The following is a 21,448-nucleotide window of genomic DNA, read 5'->3' as shown; positions in this document are numbered from 1 at the left end:
CTCCAGACTACTAATTTTAGCTGAGCGCAACTGCACGAATAGAATGCCATTTGCATATCCTACAAACAGCACAATTTAAATAGGCTTCTTTAATTTCTTTGTGACTTTATACACTCACAGGCCGCTTTATCAGGTACACCCTGCTAGTAAAAGGTTGGGCCCCTTTTGCCTTCAGAACTGCCTTAATTTTTTGTGGCATACTTTCAACAAGGTGTTGGAAACATTCCTCATATTGACATGATAGCATCACGCAGTTGCTGCAAATTTGTCGGCTGCACATCTATGATGCCAATCTCCCGCTCCACCACATCCCAAAGGTGCTCTGTTGGATTAAGATCTGGTGACTGTGGAGGTCACTGGAGTTCAGGGAACTCATTGTGATGTTCAAGAAACCAGTTTGAGATGATATGAGCTTTGTGACATGGTGCATTATCCTGAGAGAGTAGCCATCAGTAGCCATACATATACATATATATATATATATATATATATACATATATATATATATATGTATATATATATGTATATAAAAGGGCTGTCAAATTTAATTAATATGCACGCACACATATATATCTATCTATATAAATTTTATGTGCATGCGTTAATCTTGCCTAAAAAGCTAATTTTGTGTGAAAAGGTTCAATTTCAGTTAACTTTCGTTAATTTTGAGAGCCCGAAGGCCAGACACATTTCTGTGGATTCAGGTCATCTTAAAGACACTTTCCACCTTCATGTGTCAAAGAAAAATTTGAGAGAAAGCTGCTTACTCTCCCTCCTCTCTGAAGCTTCTATCGCAGCCTCATAACTTCTGAGTCCAAGTCTAAACACAGAGCGACGGCAAAGTTGAATCCTAGTCACTAGTAGCCCAGTGAGCTGTATTATGCATTCTGGCCACTAGGTGGAGCCCAGTGTGTGTATCCAGTAACTTCATGTATCAGCACGAGGACGGCGGAATATTTTCTGGCTCTTTTATTGACTCATAGCAGGCAATCACCTGTAATGAGTCAGACTTTATATGTTAACCTAAACATGTTGTACTGTTTGTTACTGTGAGTTAAACATTTGACCACACTTGAGTGTTTGGAATAGGTGACTCTTAAGATACATAACAGGACCAGTTTAGATTTGTTGTGCTTCCAATTGCCTCAGATATCAGCCGCTAAGCATCAAGTTTATGCAAAACTTTGGCCTTAGGAGTTAAATTATTACTACAGTAAAATACCTGCATCTTCTATTTGAAATATACTCATAGGCCAAAAATGTTTCCAGCTCTCTCTCCTTGTAATGAACACAGACACAGACTATCGTAGAGGTAACCAATATTTCAATGCCAATTTTATTAATCTGGATATCAAAGACTTTGTAAAACACATTTAACTTCCAAAATTGTTGCATGGAGATATGTTATTGAGCATCTTCTCTTAACTGGAACAAAATGATTGTGAAACACTGCAATAAAATGTAAAAAAGTCTGCTACATTAATACAATTTTCCATGAAAGCGACGTCACAGAGGTGGAAAACCAGATCCCGCAGCTGCCCGTCTCCACCATCAACGTAAAGTAGAAGAAAGAAAAAAAACTCGTGGGACATAATCAGACAAAATATGATCCGGGTCACACTCAAGACAAAATGTACTCTCAGTAAACATTAATGTACGTTAAAGAGGAGGTATATAAAAAGAAAACAAGTCCCCTTCCAACATGTGACATACAAGAAGAACTGCGTCCACATGAAGCTGAATTAGCTCATAGAAAACAAACCTAAGGTAACACAACTGTGTTTATGTTAAATCTCCATCGATGCTGAAACACAGAAGCATTAAAACAAACTTTGTGTTTCATCTCTTCTGATACTCTGCAACAATCCCTATCATTAGATGAACCAACTGATTAATGAAGCTCTCTTTTCTCTAGAAAATGCCATTAAATTACAAAAAAAAAAAACAGCTTTACAAGAGACTAAATCTACCAGTAACATATCGAAGTGCCTTGTTTTGTGTAATTACTGGTTCACAGTGATGTAAACTGAACTGGTGCGTCTGAAAATGACTCTCTCTGTCTGTCACTGGCTGATTAGTTTGTCTGTTGTGACATTTAAATTGACAAATGGAGCCGGGAGCGATGCACATATGGCTGCTCCCCACGGCTGACTGAGACGACTCAGTCGGGGCCCTGCTTTAAAAATACAATGGGGTGGAAAAACAGAGAGAGACAACGAATCATCCAGCTTCATGTGGAAGCATCAGTGCAAAACAAGTTCAAGAAAAAGCGCTCTGTGTGGACGCTGGATGGTGAATTTTCCCATTATACCATCTTCTTCCTCGGCTGCTGAAGCTTCAACATCCTTGTAGGTTTCTCAGTCCCTGATTTGCCTTTCCACCAGCTGGACCCCTGCTCAGGGAAGGGGAAGAACCTTTTTAGCTGCCACGTTCTGACGCGTCCGCTGTCCGAACCATTTTGAAACGTGACCCAGTCAGGGCCTGAGAGCTGGCTGGTCGAACGTGGAACATAAAGCTTGGGTGTCCGAACCTTCTCCATTTTAGTTTTCATTGCAAATCCGGAAGAAAAGTCTTTCTTAAATCCACAGTGTTGTCACGCAGACAGAGATGTTACAAAGTGCCTCAGTTCGCAGGGGACCTTTGTTTTTTTTCCTTAATCTTTTTTTTTTTTGGAAAATCCTCAGTAACAAAACTAGAATCTCAGTTAAAACAACAAGAAAAATATACACAAATATATGTTTACAATATATTATGTACATTTACACGAGCTCTTAAAAAGTCACACACACGTGGCTGCCGTCATCGCTTCGTGCGACGGAAACCTGGAACACCGACTGCGTTGCTGCTGGAAATGATGTCCGACTCTTCCCAATCACAGACTCAGCAACACAAACACAACCTTCTGACAAACACGGCGCGTCAGTCCCATTTCAAGCAGCAACACAGCGTTTCCAAAATGTTCACAAATGCAAGCAGCGTGTCGGCTCATGGGAAACTGTAATGCGGTGAATAAAAACTCATTATACATTATATTGCAGTGTTACAGGCCAATCTCCATTTATCTTATGAATCATTTTCCAATTGCATTTATTTGCAAACCGCACATCCTGCAGGTCAGCGCCAATTTAACACTCCAGATTATGTCTCGCGGTTATTCTTGAACCTTAAGCAGCGACTTTAAATGAACAGTCATTTGCTCCCGGCTTTGGTTGCTCTGTTGAGGCTCGTCTTCTCCGACCCAGTGACTGGGAGGTTTAGGTAAGACACTGGGTGAGGGTGGCTCGCTGAACCTGGCTCCAGCATAAACTTTTTCACCATCTTTGAGGTATTCTGGGATATCTTGGGCAGGGGGACTGTTGATAATCTTCACATTGTTTGAGGCATGGAGGGGTTTCTTTTGCTCTCCAGGTTGAGGCAGGTGGGAAGACGAGGGCTTCTTTGGGGTGCGGTTATCATTCTTCTTGGTGGAGGGAGAAGCAGTGGGGGTCTGGTTCTGCTTGGGTTTGTGGCTCCGGGTGTTAACGTTGTGGGCGATTTGATCGTGTCTGGGCAGGTTGCGGGCTGGCTGCCCTCCTGGTTGGACAGCCCCTCGCTCCGATCGGTTCCCTTTGGATTTCAGCAGCTACAAAACAGAAACCATTATCAATCCAACTGTATGGCAACAATAATTCGACCATCATTCTCGATCAACTTAGATTTACATCATGATGTTGACAGTGAAAACCGAATAGTAAAATAACCCTTTTTTTTTCTTCTGTACCATATCATCGGATTTAAAGTGAACTTTTACTTTTACTTTCTTTTAATCTAGTGGCAACCAAACGTGTCAGTATTGTGAATTTCCTCCACCGTGTTTTTCAAACCCATTTTAAAGATATAGTAAAGATACTGTATACTGTAGATAAAGTAACTTCTACAGATTCAGTTTCGACTGAAATCACATCAACAGATACACAATAAAAAAATTCTCAGGAGTCACTTTGGCTATTGCAAAATCCGGTACTTCCTCTCATCTATTGTCTTTCACAACCTGGGAATTTTTTTTCCGTCTGAATCAGCCCCGGAAAAGAAGAAGTTAGTCTTGTTCCACAACTCTTCACTTCACACCTACGGAGTTTAAGGCAATGCCTCTATTTAGTTTCATCTGTTCCAGAAATACATTTGAAATAGTTTCCCAACATCCAGTAAAGACTTGTCTGCAGGTATCTTCACAAAACAATTCAAAGTGATGTGAATAAGACTGTCAATCTACAATTATCTTCTCAAACTGAAAACCCACCAGAAGAATATTAAATCTGATGTTTAATGATGTTTCAATTGAATCTGTAAGGACATAAAATATTGTGTGCTTCCAGAATTAAACAGATCTGATATATGGCTGACAATACAGCCACTTTGTGCCACAATATTTACTTAATTAGGCATGCAAACCTAAAGGTAGATGGTTGTTTCTGAGAAGGCCACATAACACTCTCTGTAAACTGTTGAGTTACCTCTCTCTTGGCTCCCTGTTTGACATGATGGAGGGTCAGCAGGGTCTGAGTACCCGCAGGGTGCTGGGTGCCAGACTGAGCTGCGGGTCTGTGTGCAGACGAGGCCGTCAGGCTGTTGTTGTTGTGGTCGGATAGGCGGATGTTGGGGCAGTGTCTGGGGGGTTTCTGGTGATGCAGCGGCGCCGCCGCCGTCGTCCGCAGTTTCCTCCCCCCTTTCTTCAGCAGCGCCTGTTTCGTTTTGTTGCCCGTGTTGACCCTTTCGTTGCCGGAAATCAACGACCACGGGTTGTTGTTTTCGACATTGCCGACATTGGCTTCATCGCCGTGTGCAGGAGATCCTTCCAACATGTCTTTGCAGTGACGGAAACATAAACAGACTGTGAAACACCTCTGCAGCTGAACAGTTTCAGCAAACAACGTCACAAGCTATCTGCGGGCTAGCAGTTAGCTACAAAGCTAAGAAGCTAAATGCACTGTCGTTTTCGAGGAGTCTGAAGTCAGAAAATAACCCTTTAACGGTGTACCGTCGTCTCGAAAGCTTCTGAATGTAAAGCTGTGGGTTTTCTGTTATTGCTACAGCTAAAATATCGTCGGACGACTTTGACCGAGATGGCGCTTCGACGTTATTGTGATCTAAAAACGGAAGTGGCACAAATGACATGTAATTAGCCATAATAAAACATAGAACTTCCGGCTGTACCCTTCAAAATATGACAATGTATTGAAAAATTGGTTATTCTATTTATCTATCTGTCTGGCTGTTAAATTTAAATAAAAAATCTTTTCACTTACGTGGTATTCTGACATTTATATAACACAGAGTCAGATAAATACATTTTCATCCCCATCTTTGTTGCCTAATGAGATGTGCCTTTAAAGAAGATTTCATACAGTTTAATCAAACTTCTAACTCTTATTTTCTCCATTACCAGCTACTACTCTTAGACAGGTTGTAACTAATTCTTCCTCACTATAGATGGTAAACTCATCTAATTTTTCTTTGTTTGTTTCCAAGCTGCTATCAGAAGATTCGTGGAAGTAAAAGTACTGCTAAATAAATTCATGTTCGAGTTCTTGAGAAACCACCCTAAGTGACTCATTTATATACCTTTCTAATGGTAATGATAATAATAACAATTTTAAACAATTATTTTGCAGGGAAACTCTTCTAACTGTTGGTGTTATTCTTTTCAACTTGACAGTCTTCTCTTCCGGGACCCCTGATTTCCCATAAGGGGCGGTACCTGCTGGATCCTGGTAGTGACGTTTCATATTCTGATTGGCTACGAGTTATTTGGTTAATATACATCATATTATGTCATCAATAAAATATGATTCAAATTCATATAACTTTTGTTCATCTGTATCTTTTCATCCTGAACAACTGCCTGAAAGCATCAGTGCATTGTTCTCTCAGCTGTTAACAGTGTCATTCAGATCAGAACATGAAGATATGTTCCTTCACAAATCATCATTGTATTGATTTATGTGTTTAAATAGAATCAATTATAATAAAAAAAAAACTAAATTACACACTCGTTTGGGTTGTTATCAAAATAAGAAACGGTTTTATGTGTCAATTAAAAGGTAATTCTCTTCCAAAGTTATTCTTTCAAGCACAAATCAGGTATCTTTGATATTGTTGAGGGTTTAATATCACCTTTTACTGGACATATTTATGCTTATTTATGCCTCTGCGGCCGTGGCTCAGTGGTGAGGGTGGGTCGTCCTGAAGGTTGGCGGTTCGATTCCCACTCTCACTGCTCACAGATTGGTGAACTGACAGCTGGAGGGGTGGCAGTCCTCCTCACGGCCGAGGTGCAAGGCACCGTACCCCCATGCTCCCCGGGCGCTGTGATTGGCTGCCCACCGCTCCAGTGTGCACGGCATCTGTCTCCATGAGTGTGTGACCCTGTGCATGTGTGTGTTCAACAGCTGCCAACCTGGATGGGTTCAATGTGGAGAAAAGAATAGAATAGAAAAATACTTTATTCATCCCCCAATGGGGAAATTCAAATTAGTCAAGTAGCTAAAAAAAAATCATTATTTTTTATAACGATTGTATATTAACAACAGCAATAACAATAATACCAATTCTAATAAAAATACTACTACTAACTAATAATAATAAATCAAACTAAATAAATAATAAAAAAAAAATCAATCAATCAATTTGAGAAGAACTCAGCAGTCACTGTTAGTTAACTGGAGGAGAAATTTCGTGTGACAATGACTACATGACAATAAAGTCATCTTGATCATTGTGCTTATTCAGAGTTGATACGCTCCTTTTTGAAGGGAACAAGCATCGACCCCACGGTGTGAAGGGTTAAAACACTACATGCTTACAGGGGGAGTCCAAACAGGTGGGATGAGGCCTATAGTGGAAAAGTATCGGACCAAGGACCAATCAGGGAAAGCCAAGTCTAAACCACGGCTCCTCCCCGACTTATGGACCAACATCATATTTCTATGGTAATATAAAAGTGTGTTTAGAGAAAGAGTGGTAGGCTTTTTCTGATCAGACTGCCTGGCAGAGAGGTCCACAGCGCTGTGGAACCTGAACCTTTAAATAAATTCTGAGCTCGACTTGGAGTTTGTGCATCTTCTCTCAAACAAACGAACACAACGGTTATCTAAATGGAGCATTCGACCTGTTAATGAGCACGAATAATGATCACTTAGACTTTCTGAAGATTTTATGCATCTTTAACATGGTTTCCACAAGTGCCAGCTAAGTTAAAGACATCTTAAAATACAATTTCTGATCAGAAAAGATGTAACTGTAGATGTCTGCAACCACGGCTCTGACCAGTACGAGTGTAATTTCAACCGAGAGGAATTATGTTAGAGGTTTATGGGAAGTAATCACAGATTTTATTCAAGGTTAAAGCAGCTTGCCATTGACACACTGTAAAAAAATACAAGTCCTGCAATTAAAAGTGTAACCTCTGAAGAAAGGGAAGTATAAGGTATGTGTATTTCGAGAACAGTACTTTCAAAACGATATCAAGACTTTAAAAGGATCAAAGTGATTCAAAACAGCAGTAATATAATAAGATAAACAGCAATAAGAGGAAAAGGGGGATAAATAGAAACAAAGGGGTTGAAAATAGATAGAAAAAAATGAAAGATTGAGTATATTAAGAGTATATTATGTAACACCCGCCTCATGTACCTATAAATAAATCACTTGGGTATAGTGAGAGTGTTAATATTTAACAGAAGTAGTACCCGGTTTTACTGTTATTCAGTCTCTTATTTTCAAAACATCAAATAAAATGAAGCAAAACATTAAATACCAAATTTGATGGACCCATACGCACTCTCACACACACACACACACACACACACACACACACACACACACACACACACACACACACACACACACACACACACACCAGGTCCACAACAGTCTCTATAATCACCTAAAACCCCTGTTGCAGGCCTGTGTCGTAGCTTGGGTGCGTTGGGGCTTAAAACAAACTGGCCACTTCACTTTTAACAAGCAGAAGAAAAACTATAAAGCTGCAAGCAGCTGTATGCGGGACCGAGATAGCACATAATAACCCCAATGCAGAGGGGTTTTTGAAAAATTCTAGGGGGCGCCACTGAGCCATTTTGATCCGCCCACACACGATAAACTTTACATACGTACGAGGTCGTCAGGGTGGACGTGTGTGCCAAGTTTCATGACTTTGCGATGATGAAAAGGCTTTCAAATCACAAACGCCATCACATGATTTTCACCGCCTGGCCACGCCCACACCGTTCAGAGTTTGGAAAGGTTTTTCAATTAATTTTTCCCCCCATTTCTTAAGAGTAACCTGGCTAAGTTTGAAGCCTGTACCATTAAATCTGTAGGACTAGTTCGATCATATGTGGAATCGGGCAAAAATGGCACCAAAACGCACTTTCCATCCAAAATGGCCGTCTTTCTGTAGACGTGGGACCATGGCGGCATGAGACTTTTTTATGCGTCTGGGCATTGTGAATGAGTGTACCGAATCTCGTCGTCCCACGCAAAACTAACCCCAATGCGGGGACCATTTTTAAGTATTGTAGGGGGCACCACTGAGCCATTTTGCTCCACCCACACACGATACCATTTACATACGTACGAGGTCGTCAGGCATGACGTGTGTTCGATCAAATGCGAGGTGTGGAGAAAAAAAGACGTTTCCAACCACCAGCAGGTGGCGCTATAGGTGGATGTCACTATGATTATATGTACGCGTTCAGGCTGGGTCCAGCATTCACCGTATGAAGTTTGGGACAGATTGGATAATGTATGTGGGAGTTATAAGCGACTTCATTTTTTGTGGCGAGTGATGGAGTCATCGAATTTTGAGGCATCGCCACGCTTACTCCCTTTGAGGTTTGAAAAAGTTTCTCCATGATTTTTCCCCCCATGTCTTAAGAGTAACCTGGCCAAGTTTGAAGTCTGTAGCATTAAATCTGTTAGATCATATGCAAGGCGTGGAATCGGTCAAAAATGGCACATAAACGCACTTTCCATCCAAAATGGCCGCCTTCCTGTGGATGTGGGACCATGGCGGCAGAGACTTTTTTGTGCGTCTGGGTATGATGAATGAGTGTACCGAATTTCGTTGTCCCACGCGAAACTAATCCTATTGCGGGGACCATTTTTAATCATTATAAGGGGGGGGTCCAGAGTCAATGAGCGACTCCCAAAAATATAAAGTTTAGATTCTTTCATGTCGTCGACTGGCAGGTGGCGCTCGCAGAAGACGAAGAAGAAGACGGAATAATAATCCTTACAGATACAATAGGGTCCTTGCAGTTTCACTGCTCGGTCCCTAATTAACCTTACAGATACAATAGGGTCCTTGCAGTTTCACTGCTCGGTCCCTAATTAACCCTCCTGATGTTTTGTAACAGTTTGGATGAACAAGTAAAAATCCACCGACACTGAACGCAGGTTTGCTATCACACAGTTTTATTGTAGAAAACGTGATCAACAGCTGATGAGCCCTGATGACATTTAGAAAAATGCACGTCTCTGCGTGAATCTTTACTACACTGTACCTCTTACTAAAACCAAGATAAACTTGTTCAAAAACACAGACGATAGAAAGGTGGGCTGGTACTTTTTGTTCTCATACAGTACATGTTGTAAGTGCACAAATGTCCAAAAAACTACCAAGAAGGAAGAACACGGGAGCTTTAATCCACTACTTTCATAGGTTAATAACTATTTGGCAAAGAGAACCGATAAACTTAAAGAGAAATCTGAAACTCTCATGGGAGGACATATTAAAGGTTTGTTTCAGTACAAAAAATAGATATATAAACAATATACAAATACAACATAAATATCTAAGTATCCATCCCTGTGAGTGCAGTATGTATCATTTGTCACAATGAGCATTGAAGGCAAATCAACGACACAGAACGTCCTGGAGGTGTGTGTTCGGAAGCAGCGGGAGGGTTTAAGGCTGCGCCTCAGCTTCCGGGTCATCGTAGATGTAGCTGCCGACACCTCCAGTGTTAACACCTGAGACAGAGCACAACTTTAAAGGGAGATTCAGAATAAATAAGCTTTTGAGTTATAAGAACTGGTTTTCTGGATTTATGAGGATTTCTGTGCTGTGAACTGGGATCTCTATGATTACGAAACAGTATCTTCACCTACAAACAATGATCTTTGGTCTATATAACTTGAAAATATTAAATAGATATCAATATTAGTGATGCTATTGGTGAGAGTATTAGGGTTTCCTGCCTCTGACTTTTCATACCGAGTCTGACACCTCTAAGCCACAAAGTTGTGGCTCTTCTGTGGAACGTTTGACGCTCTAAATGGACTTCCTTCAGATCATTGTTTGTGGGGAAAAGCATCTATCTTTTTAAACAGCGTCTCTGTGCTGCACTGACAGTTTTAGCGACATCATACCTTTGGGTCCAAACAGCACAGCGTAGCATGGTTTGTGGCAGTAAGGCTGTCCATCGTGCTGCAACATGAGAAGAGATCATCTTAATTCTTTCAACTGGGAATTTATGCTGTCATTACTTTCAAATTTTCACTTTCAACGACATACATTGTAAAATCAGCATTTATCTCAGTAAAGAAACAGAAGAAAAATAAATAAAAACTCACAAAGGACTGCCAGGGGACATGAAATGTGAATTAGCTTGTAGCAAGGTGAATCAAATGGTAACATTTATGTATAAATTGCACACTGAGTTTGTTTTTTCTCTTAAATTTGTCTAAAACTCTCTTCTTAGGCATTCTTCTATGAGTGCTAGAAAAACTGATAAATGTCCACTTCAGCTTTGCAGTGCAGTCACCAGGTTAAATAGCACCACGCTGCTATTTAAAATGTCTATAAACCACAAATAAGTACGATGTCTACGCTTCGCATGTAGGTTATGTTATGTTTTTACACACATGTGCTCAGTGTCTACATGCCTGAAGTACCTATTTTACATTCCTTACATGCACCTTACATGCTGGGACGCAGGCATGTGTGCTTTCAGCTGACTGAAATGTTTATTCAGTATGCTGACTATTGATGAGATGGACAACACTGAGGACATTAAAAGAAAGATGACACAATTACATCTCCACATTGTGCTTAACAATGCCCTATAGATGCTCTTAGATGCTCTTAGATGCTCTTAGATGCTCTTAGATGATCTAAACTACAGCTCATTTGGGGTTATTGTTTTAACCATAAACTAAAATGCTTTCACAGCTGACTTCGTACCAAAGCAACATCTCCTCATGACACAGTGAAGTTGAATTTAAATACTGAAGACAACCGGACACAAAGAGATCCAGGATTCACCATAAGATGAAGGAGAAGCTCATGAGTTCCCTCTTGGGTACCTTGCAAACTGACATAAGTCAGCTTACAAAATCAAGACATGTCTGCCCATCAAATACGGTAAAACAAATGCATGATTCAATGACAGACAAATTTTACAGATAAGTTGCTGTATAGTTTAATAAAAGCAGTAATGAGTCTCTGATAAGGAGATGCTTTACGAGGAAATTATCTTTTCTTGCACTTTCACAGCAATATTCTGAAATCGTGACTAAATTGTCCACATTTAACACTTTTTGCCACCTTTTAAAAACAAAACAACTAACATCCCTGCACCTATGCACTGATAAAAGTACTTTCCTAGGATTTCCAACTTTTTAAGCTTGAGTTAAACCCCCCATATCTCACCTCAGCATGGCTGCCTGGAGCCAGGGTCTTACTGCATCTCTCACAGCGCAGGCATGGCCGGTGCCAGTTCTTCCCCAGAGACGATACCTTCTCAGCTGCACAAAAAATGCACACAGGAAAGCCACCATGGAGACAGTCACCACGGCAACCACCCCACTTAGTCACGTACGCACATTCTGACACTGGGATGGTGCAAGTGAAATATGAGGACATCAATCTGCTCACCAAAATATACCGTCTTGTTGCATCTGGGGCAGATGTTGGGTCCTCCAGAGAAAGACGAGAAGCTTGCAGCTGGAAAATGACACTGACTCAGATTCATTTCTAAGTTTTCTTTGAACTGTTTGTTGAAAAATTCAGTCACAAATAAATCATTTTTAGTTTGGAAACATGTTCTAAACCCATTTAAACGATCGGAGCAAAAAACTGGCCCAGACACCAAAAGCTAATCCTTCTACAGAAGCTATTTTTCAGACTAAATTTGTTCTGCTGACACGTGACCACTTTTCTATTTCTGCTCTACATATTTCTCACCCTTCACTGGTCCCCGTGCGGGGGCTTTTTTCTCCTGCTCCGGTTTGGCATCAGTTTCCATGGAAACGGCTGCAGGGGCTTCGTTGACAGGAGCGTCGTACACGTAGGAGCCAGCTCCGCCGATGTTCACACCTGAAACGCACACAATAGAACAATCGGGGCAATTGCAAACTTGGAAATGATGGGAATGATTAAGCTGTAGCAAAGGGGTTTCTTTTTGTGAGACAAGAAGAAACGGCACCTTTGGGTCCAAAGAGGGTGGCGTAGCACGGCTTGTGGCAGTAAGGCGTCCCATCATGCTGTACAACGTGAGAAGGAGACAGTAAGCATGAATTTGAGATTTTAGAACTTTTTTGTTTTGAGCCCATACCAGTGTCAGATAACAAACAAATGAAGGACGCGTTTTTAGGTGTTTGAGATGAATCTCCTTTCTGTTGTTTTCTTTGTTCAAATCAATTCATAACACAAGTCAAAGGAGCTAAAATAAGCCTCAGTCCCCTCTGGTCTCTATGAAACCAGGGGGCTAGACAGATCACAGTCTTTGTTGCTAACTGTGTTGTTTATAGTAATAGAGATAAATGTATTTTTTAGGAAAACATCCTTAGCTGACTGTCTATGTATAACCTTGGTCAGACAGAAAATATGCAGCAGTGTGTCATCTAAAGTACTAGCCATTTGTCATCCAGACATTGGTGTCATTAACATTTTACGTAACAGCTTTATTCAGTTCAGTAAAAAAAAACAATCCATAAAGCAGGCATTCCAGTCATGCTTTTCAGTCATTTTAGTGTGTAACATTCTGCTTCTGGCTGCATATACAGGCTGTAGTCAGTGCATTTACAAACAGATTTACCCTGTTCTGACCATACTGTTGTCACTAAGTTAGGAGTTCTTCACTATTGTTGTCACCTCAGCTGTGATTCACTGTACATCCTTTCCTTGTTAAAAAAACTGTTAAAAGATGGTGGAAGTCCCTGAAACAATGTAATATGATAACACTGCTGTGAATATCCCAACAGCTGAGCTGTTAACATCATATGCAGTGTTGTATCAGCTAGGTTTGTCATGAACATGAGTGTGACAACTTGTACAGGCAACAAACTGAACTGAAGATGGGCTCATTTATTCCAGATTTATGTCAAAGTTCATTTGAACAAACAATCATGTCGTGGATCAACTTTAACAAAGTTCAACTACACGGGCAACAAATGTTGGAAGTGATCTGGATGTGATGACTGGAATCAGCTGCATCATTTGTCACTTAAAGGTAGGGTAGGAGATCCTGGATTTTGAGTCCAGCGAAGCTGCATTTTGAAAATACACTGGTAAAAAGTCCCAACCCTTTTCTTCACTTTCCCCCCGAAGGCACGCCTCTAGAGTACATGAACGCGCACGAGCACGAAGGTGCACGAGCGCTGTTCTGACAGCAAGCATCGATCGTTGCCGTATTTAGTATTTAGTATTTAGTATTTAGTTTATGCTAACTATACGTTTAATAATGCTAGGTGCTAGCCAAGCTGGCTCTAGTTTAGCTTCCTGCCAAGCTTCTGGACGCGTAATTCGTTCACGGAGCAGGGTACGCGCACAGGGAGGGGGGGAGGGGGGGAGGGAGGAGCAGATTGCAGTTTGATAGACGGCATCAGAATCCAATCATTGTGAATGGTCCGTTCACAATGATTGGATACTGTTTTTCCTAGATTGTACGTTCTAGAGGCCACTAAAACTTTTCATATTTGTGTCAAAACTTTTAATTAATTGGTTGCAATGGGGGTGTGAAGAGTATTTCAAGCAATTTGTAAAAAAATGTTCCAGAAAAAGATCCCCTACCCCGCCTTTAAGTTAACACACCGAGCGTAAACACCTGCCACAAACCAGACAATACTTTAAGGAAACCCACATCTCCCAGCTGTGGTTGTGTTTTCTCCTCCTGAAGGCCAAAACATCTATACCTCTGCCTTTTCACATAAACTCTTAAACCACTGGAAAAGGCTTACAGACTCTGACTGCAGGTTATTATATTACCAATCACAGTCATAGTTATCTATCTATTAGTTTACTTACACTCTACTTCCAAGCAGAATCTATTGCAGCTCTCTCAAAGATGATGGCACAGGAAGAAGTTCCTTACTTTCTGCTCCAAAACGCACCAAAGAAGTTCAAATATGTTGAGATCTGGTGATTAAGGAGGCCAATCCAAGTGTTCCAAATCCCCAGTGTGCCCTTTTAAATCAGTTTTTAACAATTATAGTTAACTACTCCTCAAAAGCAATCCCAACGTGCTGTTCTATTATAAGACCCTGATAATGCCACGATATAGCTGCTCAAGCAGCACAGAACCACCTCTATGTTTCCTGGCTGGATTCAGGCAGCTAAAACACAGATTATGCCGTTTATTTTCAACGAGTTGACACAATATCCTGAGGTCTTATTGAAATGTCTGAGACTGATGGTCAGGATATCATTTGGTTTAACCACAATTGATCTTCTTTCATCTTCTGTCACCAGAGAGAAAGACAGAGGGATGAAAAGCTGCAATAGTAACTGTTCTGTTATTCGTTTATACTGCATATTTAATTGTTTCACTGATATTAAAACAAGACAAAAAAGATAAAAAGTGTTAATATATGTTAATATAATGTTAATAAAATGGTATCATTAACATTTAATATAGTTACTTTGAAAACAGCACATAATGCCACCTCATAAATTGTAATGAGATTCGAGTCTTCTGGGTATAATATACAGTAATTCCCGTGTCGTTTCCTCTTACCTCAGCATGGCCTCCTGGATTCAAAGTCTTGCTGCAGCGCTCACATTTCAGACAGAACTTGTGCCAGTCTTTTCCTAAAGAGGACACCTTCTCCGCTGAAGAAAGCAATAAAAAAATGAACATGACAAACTAAAATTATACAGAAAACACACTTTAATCAAACTATTACTATTATTTTACGGAACTTACATCTTCTAAAAACTGTCTGTCTTATCTTAGGTAATTTAAAGGAGTCTAAGCTGAATATAATTTTAGGGTTAGGGTTAGTTAGAGTGGAAAAAGCCTTCCTAATGCGCCAGATTCAGCTCACAGAAAAAGTAGTGTTGTTTTTTTTCTCTTTTGGTGCACAAATGAAAGCACTCCTCCACAGAGTGCAACCTTTCACCAGCAGCTACTGTATGCTGGTCTATTTTTCCATTCTTTTATTCAGTCATTCATCCAGTCCAAGCATTCACAATCCCTTCTTCTTGTATGAAGTGCTTCTGTGAATCTTCCTCTCCCATGCTGAGACGAGTTAAAACGTGTCGAGTAAACTCGAATGAAGGAAGTAAGGTGACACGTTATGATCATGAGGAGCTTCCAGAGAAATGAGAAGAGCCCTGTGCTGTCATTTCAGACCTTTTCACTGCCACCTCTCTGCCCTTTCCCACCTGTGATGATCTGATCTTTCGCTCTACATTCAGCTCATCACTCCTGCAGTGCACACACTCCCCACCTAACATTATTCATATGCCAGTTTGAGTTTGCTTCGCATCTTAGCTGTCATACATGATAAAATTAGTCTGTAATTAGTTCCTGCATGTGTTGAACCCACGGCTCTGCTTTAGCTTTAGCCTTTTTGTGACTTTGGACGGAATGTAAAGCTATTTTTCATTTTCATTCTCCATGGAGTCATATTTTACAGTCCTCATCTAAAGTGTGTACAGATGCAACTATATATGGGTTCACAAGAGACATTACATTTACTTTGCGCTTCAGCTTTAAAGTACAACAGCCAGCATGTTTGACTCATCCTGGGTCGAAGACATGAGCAGCAATCTGAATTATGACAGAGCAGCTGTGCACAGTGCAGACTGTCTAAGTGATAGAAAACACTTAATGGGCACTTAAGAGTTCATATCAGCCTAAAGCGCATTCTTTCCACAGCATGCTAAAGGGCAGTGTGATGACTCAGATATTTCCATTTTCATACCAATTCAACCTTTTTATGGAGATGCTGTTTGTTCTCCCATCTGTCAGACGTGAAAGACACAAAGTGTTGTAACCATAAATTGTGACCCTGAAACTGATCTTGCCTCCTTGTTTCTTATTTAGTTAGATAAGAAGACTGACTCCTCTTTGCTCCTCTGCAGGAGAACTAGTCCAAGTGGCTACTAATATGTAGTTCAGTGCAGCATAGCTGTCCAAAAGTTTGCCCACAAGCACAGAGAATGCTAAGTAATTACAGATAAAGCCACTTAGAATGGCCAGCTGCTTCATGCATGCACAACACACCGGTCCAATGTCTGCAATGTGTACGGCTGAAATTGGTTGGAAACTGGTTGGATTTTGACTGGGAGCAATTCTAAGTGGCTACTTTATCAAATCTCACTGAATTTGTACAAAAACAGACAAATATTTGCTATTTTAAGGTCGTGCGCTGGTCTATTTCTTAGTCAAAACAAGTTGGACAGGCTGATAGATGGACTTGTTATTTTTGGACTGGATTAAAAGCAGAGCTTCTCCATGTTTCCACCATCAATACTAAGCAAACTGTTTCAGTTATGCACCTTTAAGGCATGTGTTTTTTTGTGTAACTGTAGAAATATTACATAGTATAAGTTCAGGACTGAATATCATTTCACTGCTTCTTTCATCAAAATGAAAAAGTCTATAACCTCTCCCTTTGTGACTCTCTAAAAATACATTTTGAAAAGCTCCAAAGAAGAAAGCCATTGGCTCCAGTCACAGAGACTTTTGTTAGAGGCAGATGAATGGAGAGAGGGAAGGAGAAGGTTTTCAACAGTTTATCTGTTTCTTCTCCTCCCAAAATATCACAACAGATACAGTGAGCCTGATACAATGTGACACTTCCTGTTCAGAATCACTGGCTGGCCAGCCTGTCAGTGTGCTATGTGACAGCGAGTCACTGCAGCACGCTGCGAGTACTTTGTGGTGATGGAGGAGGACGTGTGTGTGCAACAGCTGTACAGCCATAAATGAATGCTCTTATTTATGAACACTGGAACTGTAAGAATATGAAGCCACTGTTTGGTGCTTTTTTTTTTTTAAATAATGCAACTGTATTTTTTACAATCTTTCTCCCATTAAAAACAAGTTTAAATCACATAAAAATTCAGATTTTTGCATTAAATGCAACAAAAGAAAATAACTTTAAAGGCCAACTTAAAGGTGATAACTTTGAAGCTAGAAGTCTGGCAAGTGTTAAATACCATAAAGCATTCAAGCTATTACCTAGCTTACACTTTTCCTCAGTAATAACACAAAAAGGATGAGAACTGCAAGGGGAAATGCATTCAGAGCAAGGAGCAGAGAGCAGCATGGTTTGGTTCAGGGTGCAGCAGGGTGGGGTTCGGCTGCTGCTCTCCAGGGAAACCAAGGAGAAAGAACAATAAGATAATCGATCCATACAGCAAATGTGCAATCAATTAATTATTTACCATGCCAATATGGGGTGGCTCCAAAATGACAAGAGGCCTATTTTCTGTCAAGTAAAACACAAACTGGGCATTCAAGAGTACTGCCTGCAGCCAGGAGAAAGAAGCTCATTCTACCTGGACCTAAAGGCGTTCATCAGGGATTTCTTTCACAAGATTGGAGATAACACAGTTTACTGATGAGCACCAGCAAACAGGTCTGTTAATGGCTCTTTGTAATCTTATCCGAAGCGCAGCCATTATTGCTGGATCTGGGCTGTGCTGATGCAGAGCAGTTGTCTGATAGAGTCTGTGGCTCTGCAGCTGAGACATTTTTGAATCAGTTTTGCAAAGAAACTGTCACTTTCACTTCACATCCGATCTGGTAAAATATCTGTGGGGGCTCAGCAGTGAACACAAGTGACATTTTATTGTACTAATATAATATTCCTTCTGGGACTTTCAGCTTTGTATTACACAGCGTGGGCACAATGTTCCTTTCGTTGGAACTTCTCTGTGAGCAGCATCGGCTGCAGGCCACAACAGGCTTTTGATGTTTCAGTCAGACTGAGAATTCAAAGACATATCTTTTCTAAATTTAGCTTTATGCATGTTAATGCAACCGGAGGCCTTTTATGAATCAAGTGAAGGTATCTCATTACCTCACAGGAGTAACAATGCTTCATATCTGAATGTAGAGCACCGTAAGTTCATCTGTGTATAGATCTTATAAGACATTCTCATTATGTGGCTATGGATAGAAATATCAGTAATATGGAGATTAAGTTGACTGATGCTTGTCTGATTGGCTATTATTAGAACAACAAAGCTACAAAAAAAAAATACTGATGTAAATGCTAAAAAGTAATAAAGAAAGTGCTATGCAGAGATGCTCAAGATGGTTGACGTCATTTAGAATTAAGGTTTCCATTACATAGTCTGTCCACATTCAGCACTGACAAGCTCAGAGGAAAAATGGCTCAACACCAGTACAAACTGCATCTCTACCCCAGTGCAAAAATACAAAATAAAAAAAAAACTGAAGTGACCCTTAACAAATACATGTGTTTATAGTGAATATATCCTATAATACTGTTTATTTTCAAAGGATTATCAATACTTCCAAGAAAGAAACGTATGAAAGAAACATGTTTTCAGTCATAATTGCATTAATTTTGTCCATATTATTCTAATTGCAGTAATATTGTTCAAATATGAACTTTTTCTTGAAAATAAGATTAATAAAATCGCCTCATATTACTATTTGTAAAGTATTATAAAATAAATCCAACTAACCTATGGCTATAAGTTTTACTGGCTGAGTCTGTGAGACACAATAGGCTTGATAAAAGAAAGCCCCTTTTCATTCAATAGGGGGAATCTAACTGTGGTGAGGCTGTATGGTTCCGAAAAAACACACCGAAAACACGCGTCATTGATTAGAAACAATGAGGCGATTTAAGGAGCATAGACTAGACTTTATTTTCAGGTTAGGATGTCCTCAGTCTGATGAGAGGCTACACCTCCCACAGAGCAGGGAGGCATCGCCCCTGGGGCGGCCTCTGCAGCGGCTGCACAGCAAACATGCACTCACCGAAATACACCGTCTTGTCGCATTTTGGGCATTTTGACGCCATGATCAGAGTGAGCTGACGGAGTCGGTTTCTCGTCGGTCCGGCGGCGGCCTGTCTGTCTGTCTGTCTGTCTGTCTGCAGCTCCGGTTGTGCAGACACACCTCTGAGGATGCTGCTGCTGATTTGATGACAATGAGGAGACTCACATCCACCCTCTGCTCCCTCTCCTGCACATGTATGACTCCTCCCTAACGGTGACATCATCCGGCTCCCTCCCTACAAGTAGATGGAAATGTGCTTTGATGTTATCTCCTCTGGTGTCATGACGCTTTTCAGGATCAGAGTCATACATGCACTTACTCCACTTCACTGGATCCTGAAGCTGGACACCTGTTAAAGGAGAAGTTCGTTTTTTGTTTTTTTTTAAACCTGGACCTTGTTTCTGGCATAAAATACGTTCATCTACTCACCGATAACAGTTTGGTGAAAGTCAGGGTCCTTCGGACACTATTTAGATCTGCGTATATCCATATAACGGGAGTGAACGGGGCATTGGCCAATGCCTCAATATATGGATATACCCGGATCTAGATAGCGTAAAAAAAACTGAACTTCTCCTTTAATCTTCTAGAAAGAACATTATTAAAGGGATAGTTCTCCTTTTTTGACATGAAGCTGTGTGACATCCCCTATTAGCAATATCATTTATGAACATTTTCTTACCCCCTGCTGCGTCCTGTGAGCAGAGTTCCAGCTGAGTTTTGGTGCTGATGAAGGTAGTCCGGCTAGTTTGCTGGGGTCCTGAAAATAAAGCGTTTTGCTTCTCAAAACAATATTTGTTCAAAAGAGTAATACATTTGCATCACAAAATCGTTGTCCAGGAAAAAGTCAGACCTCACAATCGTTTGGTGCTATTTTTGCCTCCCTTCATATCAATGCGTTCAGCCACCTAGCGATAGCCGCACCTGTTACAGTGTTTACTGCAGGGGAGTGCTCGGTCTGCACTTCGGTCTGCACAGTTTACACAGCCCGCAGTGATACGAAGGGAGAGAGAAATAGCGCCAAGCGATTGTGAGGTCTGACTTTTTCTGGAGGGACGATTTTGTGATGCAAATGTATTACTCTTTTGAACGCATATTGTTTTGAGAAGCAAGACGATTTATTTTTGGGACCCTAGCAAACTAGCCGGACTACCTTCGTGGACACCAAAACTCAGCTGGAACTCTGCTCACAGGACGCAGCAGGGGGTAAGAAAATGTTCATAAATGATATTGTTAATATGGGATGTCATACAGCTTCATGTCAAACAAGGCGAGCTATCCCTTTAACTGTGATACATAGGGGCTTATTTCAAAGAGAAATGATCTCTGTTCTGAATACAAACTTATACAGGAGTAATCTTTATTTCAATTAACTCTTTTATTGAGATATAAAAAGACATTTTTTTAGGTAACATCAGGAAGATGACCTTTGCTATTTATTCGTTAATGTCCCCAAGCTTCACTATTTTGTTAAGATGTAGTTTTATTTCTCATTTTATTGTGATTTCATCTTGTCATGTGAGAATTTATTGTTTTTTCACAGCTACTGAAGCAAGTAAATGTAACATAGTCAGCTTAATTTGGCTGATATTTCATATTCACATATCTGAGTTTACTTACTCCAAACACTCTTTTTTTTATCATTAAAAAAGTGAAACTAGGGGAGGTCGGTGGTGTAGTGGGTTAAGCAGCCACCCCATGTACAGAAACTACAGTCCTCGCTGCAGCAGGCCCCAGTTCGCGTCCCACGCCGGACGGTCCTTTGCTGCATGTCTTCCCCCTCTCTCTGCCCCCTGCTTCCTGTCTTTCTCCTACTGTCCTATCATTAAAGGCATAAAAAGCTAAAAAAAAAAGTGAAACTATATTCTAAAACTGTCCAATAACCTCAAAACAAAAGAATAAAGTCAAACCCATGAACCTGTGCTCCTTATTTCATATTTTATTATTCAATCTGTGAATGATTTCCAGTGTAATTTTAGAAGATGTTTGATCTCAGTAAAGATCCCCTGTACATTAAAATTCATACATTAATATCCAGGCATTGAGAAGGGGTTGAAACTCGAAAATGCCCATTTCTTGACTATTTTCACCACTCTGTTTAAGAAAGACATTAAGCAATTTGTTTAAATTGTAAAATGTGATTTATCATACGAAAAACAATCATTTCAAGACCAAGTCAACCAGCAGCAAACTCAACA

The 21,448-nt window shown here is 40.4% G+C and overlaps 2 protein-coding genes across 2 annotated transcripts; both read right to left on the bottom strand.

Moving 5' to 3' along the window:
- Window positions 1–1,307: 1,307 nt before the first annotated feature.
- On the bottom strand, window positions 1,308–5,153 carry LOC142375012 (proline-rich nuclear receptor coactivator 1-like). Its single transcript, XM_075458916.1, has 2 exons — window positions 4,494–5,153; window positions 1,308–3,622 (listed from the first exon to the last, which is right to left on the bottom strand). Exons 1-2 carry the CDS (start codon window positions 4,839–4,841, stop codon window positions 3,152–3,154), a joined length of 819 nt encoding a protein of 272 aa, XP_075315031.1. The 5' UTR covers window positions 4,842–5,153; the 3' UTR covers window positions 1,308–3,151.
- A 4,282-nt stretch (window positions 5,154–9,435) lies between these two features.
- Window positions 9,436–19,429, bottom strand: crip2l (cysteine-rich protein 2-like). The gene is made up of 8 exons (XM_075459229.1): window positions 19,230–19,429; window positions 15,000–15,094; window positions 12,471–12,528; window positions 12,230–12,361; window positions 11,921–11,989; window positions 11,696–11,790; window positions 10,414–10,471; window positions 9,436–10,014 (listed from the first exon to the last, which is right to left on the bottom strand). Exons 1-8 carry the CDS (start codon window positions 19,270–19,272, stop codon window positions 9,950–9,952), a joined length of 615 nt encoding a protein of 204 aa, XP_075315344.1. The 5' UTR covers window positions 19,273–19,429; the 3' UTR covers window positions 9,436–9,949.
- Between the last annotated feature and the right edge of the window lie 2,019 nt (window positions 19,430–21,448).

Source organism: Odontesthes bonariensis, chromosome 24, assembly GCF_027942865.1.
Source record: "Odontesthes bonariensis isolate fOdoBon6 chromosome 24, fOdoBon6.hap1, whole genome shotgun sequence".
Taxonomy (NCBI): domain Eukaryota; kingdom Metazoa; phylum Chordata; class Actinopteri; order Atheriniformes; family Atherinopsidae; genus Odontesthes; species Odontesthes bonariensis.
Note: the sequence above shows the minus strand (reverse complement) of the source record. Positions and strands in the feature narration are given on the sequence as shown.